This window comes from Populus euphratica, unplaced genomic scaffold (assembly GCF_000495115.2).
Source record: "Populus euphratica unplaced genomic scaffold, PopEup_1.0 scaffold3254.1, whole genome shotgun sequence".
Classification (NCBI taxonomy): Eukaryota; Viridiplantae; Streptophyta; class Magnoliopsida; order Malpighiales; family Salicaceae; genus Populus; species Populus euphratica.
Genome location: NW_011503071.1, coordinates 6,548 through 13,503, shown reverse-complemented (window position 1 = coordinate 13,503; position 6,956 = coordinate 6,548). Strand labels below are relative to the sequence as shown.

At 39.8% G+C, this 6,956-nt stretch overlaps 2 protein-coding genes across 2 annotated transcripts; one reads left to right on the top strand and one right to left on the bottom strand.

The window, feature by feature from the left end:
- Positions 1-193: 193 nt before the first annotated feature.
- Positions 194-2,007, top strand: LOC105119630 (cytochrome P450 94B3-like). Its single transcript, XM_011017795.1, has one exon. The coding sequence runs from the start codon at positions 201-203 to the stop codon at positions 1,851-1,853; it is 1,653 nt and encodes a 550-aa protein (XP_011016097.1). The 5' UTR covers positions 194-200; the 3' UTR covers positions 1,854-2,007.
- Positions 2,008-2,429: 422 nt separating this feature from the next.
- LOC105119629 (fidgetin-like protein 1) lies at positions 2,430-6,927 on the bottom strand. The gene is made up of 11 exons (XM_011017794.1): positions 6,645-6,927; positions 5,666-5,898; positions 5,076-5,203; positions 4,857-4,975; positions 4,691-4,783; positions 4,311-4,412; positions 3,948-4,050; positions 3,332-3,415; positions 3,150-3,242; positions 2,894-3,021; positions 2,430-2,791 (listed from the first exon to the last, which is right to left on the bottom strand). Exons 1-11 carry the CDS (start codon positions 6,909-6,911, stop codon positions 2,690-2,692), a joined length of 1,452 nt encoding a protein of 483 aa, XP_011016096.1. The 5' UTR covers positions 6,912-6,927; the 3' UTR covers positions 2,430-2,689.
- Between the last annotated feature and the right edge of the window lie 29 nt (positions 6,928-6,956).

The following is a 6,956-nucleotide window of genomic DNA, read 5'->3' as shown; positions in this document are numbered from 1 at the left end:
GTGCGTTTTTTTAATCTCCAGCAAGTTCACTAATTAAAGAATTAATTAATTCAATAAGAACCAAGGCACAGATATTACCGCAACATGTTCATACATGATTGAGGATTCACACCAACTACTATCTACCGCTCCGTAAGCTCACCAAGAAAATAATAGTAATAATATTAATATATTAATTATAATGGTAGGGAAGCGTATCGATGCAAATATACGGCCATGTGGGCTTATATAACACGTTTGCAAAAAATTATCTCCAAACAAGGTTATATAGTCATCATCCACCATTTTCATTTTCCCTGCATGCTCAGATGGCAAACCCCATGTCTCTCTTCGTCCTGCAGGTCCTATCATTCTTGTTGTTTTATATATTGCTTCTCTACCTTTTCAACGTAATTCTGAGCAGATTTCGGCGTGTTCAAGAGTTCTCCGGCCACAAGCCTCCAACATATCCTATAATAGGATGTTTGATTTCATTCTACAAGAACCGGGGTCGTTTGTTGGATTGGTATACTGAACTGCTTGCAGAATCAGCTACCAACACAATTGTAGTGCACCGCCTTGGTGCACGAAGAACCATCGTGACAGCCAACCCCAAAAATGTCGAGTATATGCTCAAAACCAACTTTAACAACTTCCCGAAAGGGCAGCCCTTTACTGAAATTCTTGGGGACTTTCTTGGTTATGGTATATTCAACGTGGACGGGGAGCTTTGGCGCGCGCAACGCAAGTTCGCCAGCCATGAGTTTTCCGCGAAATCCTTACGAGAGTTCTTCATGATCACATTGGAAGAAGAAGTCGAGAAGGGGCTGCTGCCAATTTTGGAATCATTGGCGGTGACAGCAGAGGTGGTGGATTTGCAGGAGTTGCTAAGACGGTTTGCATTCAACATGGTCCTTAAGGTTTCACTAGGGATAGATCGATGCTGTTTAGATCCTTCCCAACCAGTTCCACCTCTTACAAGAGCTTTCGACGAGGCATCGGAGATATGCGCAAAACGAGGAGCTGCTCCCCTCTTCATAGTTTGGAAGATGAAGAAATGGCTCGGGATTGGATCTGAGCGACAGCTTAAGAGCGCGGTTGAAGAGGTTCATCGATGTGTTTCTGAGATAATCATCAACAAGAAAAGGATGATTGAAGAGGGAGAGAGTCGCAGTGAAGACCTCCTCTCTCGGCTTATATTGGCCGGCCATGAAGAGGAGGTCATAAGAGACATGGTGATAAGCTTCATCATGGCAGGCAGGGATACAACCTCAGCTGCAATGACATGGCTATTCTGGTTGCTCTCTTGTCATCCAGATATAGAGAAAGAAGTGGTGAAAGAGACAAGACTTCTAATGGAAAGAATGTTAGATTATGACTCATTGAAGGAGTTAAATCTGTTGAAGGCATGCCTATGCGAGTCAATGAGGCTCTACCCACCCATAGCCTGGGACTCGAAGCATGCCGTAGTCAGTGACTTGTTGCCAGACAACACTCCCGTCCGGGCAGGAGACAGGGTGACCTACTTCCCCTACGGGATGGGAAGAATGGAAGCGCTATGGGGTGAGGACTGTTTCAAGTTCAAACCGGACCGGTGGTTTGTTGAGGCAAATGACAGGAGAGAACTCCAGGAGGTATGTCCTTGCAAATTCCCAATCTTTCAAGCTGGTCCCAGGGTGTGTCTTGGGAAAGAAATGGCCTTCATTCAGATGAAGTACGTGATGGCTTCCATTCTTGACCGGTTCAAGATTAAACCCCTAAGTTCAGCTAGCCCAGTCTTTGTCCCCCTCTTGACCGCTCACATGGCCGGCGGACTAGAGGTTTTGGTCCAAAAGAGGACTCAGACGACGAGCATAAACAAGCAATTAAATTAGTCATAATTTAGAGCTTTCTGTGTTTTTTTCCCTCTCAATTGTTAATCTGTATATATAAATACTACATGATTATGTCCAGATAACATGTGCACATACACTGATCTGTACCCCTGATTATAAGAATCAGCGTCATCAATCATGGATGTTAGATCAAGTTATAAATTTAGCTATGTGCCCGACAAATAAGACACAAGCACGCCTCATCTTTAAGTTTTGGTCAGAAAGTACATGCGTGATTAGAACGATTATTTCACATGGGATAGACATCCTAATTAGAAATAGGTGCGCGATTAGTTAATGAATAGGTGTCATTATTGCGGAGACCGCGGAGGTGTCGATCAACTTACCAGGTTCCGCGTCATCAAACGGGCCCAATACACAATTCTCAGCAAATAAGAAACTGCCACCTCTGCGGTGTCTCTCCCTATCCTTTTCGTTAGTTAATTGTACTTTAAGTCAACTCAGAGCATTTGGCTTTTCCCAGTAACTACCATACTATAAATTTACAAAAAGAAAAGAAAAGGGGAAACATCAAGCAACCTACCACCCACCGCTTACCCGTCGTGCAAAAAGATGGATAAAACAGATAATTACTCACTGTAATGGGAAATTATTTGCAGGAAATTTTATGTGACATGACTCAAGAACACGTTAGTGGATGGAGGTGTTGATTATATTGGTCGTTAAAGTTGTGTGCTATCATCCATAGCGCCATCACATCAAAATTCCATTTACATTTAGGATGTGAAGGATTGCACACGGCAAATAACGCACCGTCTTCAGCTACAAGTGGTTTGCTTTCCGTTTTTTTCTTCCTACGTTGATCAAATTGATCCCTAGAGAGATAAACTTCCAAATTGTTTGTTCCATTCATCATACGTACCGAGTTCATTCGAAGAAACGGAGGGCCTCACTTCTTGCAATGCATCTTCAAAATCCTTTTTGCCAAAAAAGATATATTCAATTCAACGTAAACAACTGATAAAAACCACCAAATTTACTAGGAGAGCATCTAATTTTATGAATGTACGCTTTTTTACCTGAAGAGTAACTGATCGCATATCCTCCTTTTTCAGCTTGGTAATTTCTATGCCCTGTTTGAGAGCTTCTCTTAGCGGACCCATGGATGCATCCTTCACTAAGTTTTTCATGTCTGATCCTGAATCTCCTGAGAAAAAAAAAAAAAAAACACGCAAGGCAGGAAAAATTTCAGACTCTAACCCCCTTCAGATCACCAATCAAAACAAAACAGATGAAGTATAGGAGTTTTGAATCCAAAATGCTTGAACTAAGTACCTTCAGTCAAACTACATATGGTATCAATTTCATCCTTGGAAAGCTTGAATAGTCCATCCTTCTCTAAGAGATTACGTACAATCCAGGCTCTTGCTTCTTGATTCCCAATAAGCAAAAGGTTAGTCACTTCATTTATTTATTCATTCACAAACTTGAAAGACATACGAGAATTTGGATTGCACCTGACGAGGGTAAGGGAATGTAAAGCCTTTTAGTAAGGCGTCTACGTGCTGCTTCATCCAGTTCTTGGGGTCGATTTGTCGCTCCTAAAAAACACATATATTTACCAAATACTAATGGTGTTGGTGAAGAAGCTTGACTAGCAAAGAAGTAAGCCTAATGTTGGATTTTGAGGAGCATATCCCTTCGTAAAAGGGAAAAATGTGTTTAAATGAGTAGGAGTAAGATTATTGTTATGTTGTTGCCGTGGCATGCTGACCAGGAAGTGCACTTACCCGGCACATGGTATGGACAGGCATAAGGATTGCTTGGTTGAAAATAAGATGTGGTGGAATAAGAAGTTGTGGGTGCAAAAGGGGCTTGCTTTTCCATTATATGGAACATGACAAGGATTTGCACTGCACAGATTCTCTATTCACTACTAGGAAAATCCTAACGCAGAATTAGTGTCAAAGCATGACAATCTTGTTTCCTCAATCAGTTTCTTTCCTAAGGAGCTCAAAACTTTAGGGGAGAAAAAAGGCATGAGGGGGGAAAGAGAATGCAGGCAGACCTGAATGTCTCAAAACTTTGGGCATATATTGCAATAGAATCTGATATTCAGCTCTAAAAATTTACCTATAAGTAGAATTTGCTCACTACCACTGTCAAAGCCTTCCATTTCAATGAGGAACTGTGTTTTCAGTCGTCTACTTGATTCATGTTCACCTTCTGACTTTCGCTGCAATTTATGTGAAAGTTTTAAGCGCAACATCTTATTTGAAATGAATACCATCTAATTGATATAAAGAGATATTAAAGGGGGTTATTGCATGTTTGCACGAAGTAACCCTGCATGTAGATGGGAAGCACTCTGTGAAGGATCAAGAAAAAGGTATTTCATAGTAAAAAAAAATGCAAACAATCAGTGTCATTAACCTGCTTGATAGGTATAAATAGTCAGGAACCTAGTGTAGCAGCGAGGGTCAGAAAATACTATACCTGAGACAGAAGGGAGTCTATTTCATCAACAAAAATTACAGCAGGCTGACGACAACTGGCAACACCAAATAACGCCCTCACTAACTTTTCACCCTCCCCAATCTACAGTCACGAGTCAATTTTCAAAAGTTAAACAGTATGTCCTACAATGTCTATGCATCAATTCAATTGTAAGAAAGTAGAAGGTTCCTCTCTTTTGTTTTCTTTAGCACATTAATGAATAGTTCAGAAAAAATAGCAAGATGTTCAGGAGTATAAACTAATATATAGCCCTTGCCACCTATCCCAATTGTTTTAAATGTGACCATTCATCAGAAATTTTCTTGTATGAACAGAAGATTCAGTTAGGGAAACACTGAAGAAGTAGGATGAAAACATACCCACTTGCTAGTTAATGAACTGGCAGAAATGTAGAAAAAGGTTGCTTTAGCCTCCCCAGCTATTGCTTTCCCTATCATTGTTTTTCCTGTTCCCTGGAACATGAAAAACATTAAATTTATAAAGTAGAGAGTATCTCCCTTGATATTACTTGGATTCAGTACCTACCGGTGGACCAAAGAGAAGAAGACCTCTTCCAGGAGAACGACACCCTTTAAATATATCAGGACGTAACAAAGGCCATATAACCATCTCAGTCACACATTTTTTTGCATGATCCAGACCAGCTACAAAGTTGCCAGGAAAGCAGTTGAAATCAAATTGGAATAGATGGGAACTAAAACAGGTTGCTGACTGAGGTAAGAAGTGTGAGGTAGTATATTGTACCTATATCATCCCACCGAACATTAGGATCTCGATCCATAATCTCATTACTAATATGCTCAATGAGACGAGGTTCCAAATTCCTCAACTTTTCAGGAAGTTCACCATCAGGACCGCATAGCATTTCCAAACTAAAACACAAAAAGCAACCTTAAGCTTAGTGCACGTATGCCTCACTCTGATTACCAGTCAACATCTATACTGAAAAAATGGGGACAGACTAGAGAGACACGGGCTGGCATTATAAACCAGACCATACAACATCAACCATTACTTCTGCTCACTGAGCAGAGAAAAGCGAAATTGTTCTGTTAAATCAAAATGGGAGTGCATTATAAGTTTATGACAGGTGAAATGAAACGATATCACATAAGATTAGTTTGAAAAGGCATCATTCGATTGTCCTGTGACTTCCAAATGAGGTTCAGTAAGAGTAACCTCCAAGTTTTAACTACTCCAGAGGACACGTTCAGATGGTTAAGCCATCTTATAAAGACTTTAATAAATTAGCAATTGTCAATTTACAGCGTTAAGAACTGCTGAGTAATTTTAACTCACTTCTGATGCCATGAAATAATAACCACATAACTCACCATCTCTTTGCCGAGTCATCCGATGCATCATCGCTCTTTCCAGCAACTCGTGTAGTCACATTTCCAGTATTGCCCCCATTAGATTTTATGGGTGGAATAAAATTACCTCGAACGCCACGGCGTGAAAACCCATATGATCTCGCACCATATCCTCTGTTTGTGCTATCACTTTGTGGGGAGATAGATGTACTTGGTGATCCTGCTAGGCCACGTTTTTGCTTTGCATCCATTTCCTATACAAGAGCAGAGACAATGATTACAATTGGCCCATACGTCATGATAAGAAAGGAAAATGATGCTAAACTTTTAAAGCACCGGACCAAATATATTTCCAGCGCAAGATCATGTTTTACAAGTACTCCCAACTCTAACTGACATTTGAGTTCTCTTTAAACAAACCTTGTGACAGGTATGAAATTTAGTTGGCATATTGAGATGTTTCTACTTTAGCAAGTAGTTCTCTAAATTAAGAATTCTAAGTTACAGAATCTATGGCAGAAAAGATGCTTCCCTATATTTTAGGTTGATTTTTCTTTTTCAGATTTCATAACCCATCGTGTGGTGTCAAACAAATTTTTCTACATGTTTAATCCAGGAGTTTGAGACAAAGAGATATTAAAGGCAAAATGATAAGAATTACGTTTTTTCTTCATACAAACAATATAAATTCCATTATGCTCATGTTGATTGCATAAAGATGTGGTACGTTGAAGTCAATGATTTATACACGATGCTGGACCAGAAAATACTGCTACACAGGAAACAAGACAGAAAATAAGAAGACTGCAATAAGGGTTATGATTCAAAGCATAATACTTATGATTCTGACTTGGTATTTTCTGGATAGGTTTCAGTATCCAGATTTTAGATCATGTGTACGTTGCAGGCACAAAATGAATGCATCCAAGAATTCTAGCTCAAGTATTAGTATGGAAATGACAGAAAAGGTGAGGACGGGTAGTTAGAAGTGAATGGATACCAGTTTAGCTTTTGCAGTAACAAATCCATTGCCAGAACCATCAGTGCTATTTTCTTCATTGTTTGTTGGTGAATTTGCGCTGTCATTTCTAGGGCTGCTGATTTCCACATGTGAACGTTTTGACCCCACAGCATTTCCATAACCTCTTTCTTCCTCTTGAAGTTTTATAAAACTAGAAAGACTGTATCCTCTAGGATGGTTGTTATGTGAGTGGGGCTTTTCTATAATCATGTGATTCTCAGAGATATTACTTTTGGGGTTCAACATACTCTTATGGAAGCCATTATTCACATTTGAGGTGTTGTTTCCATA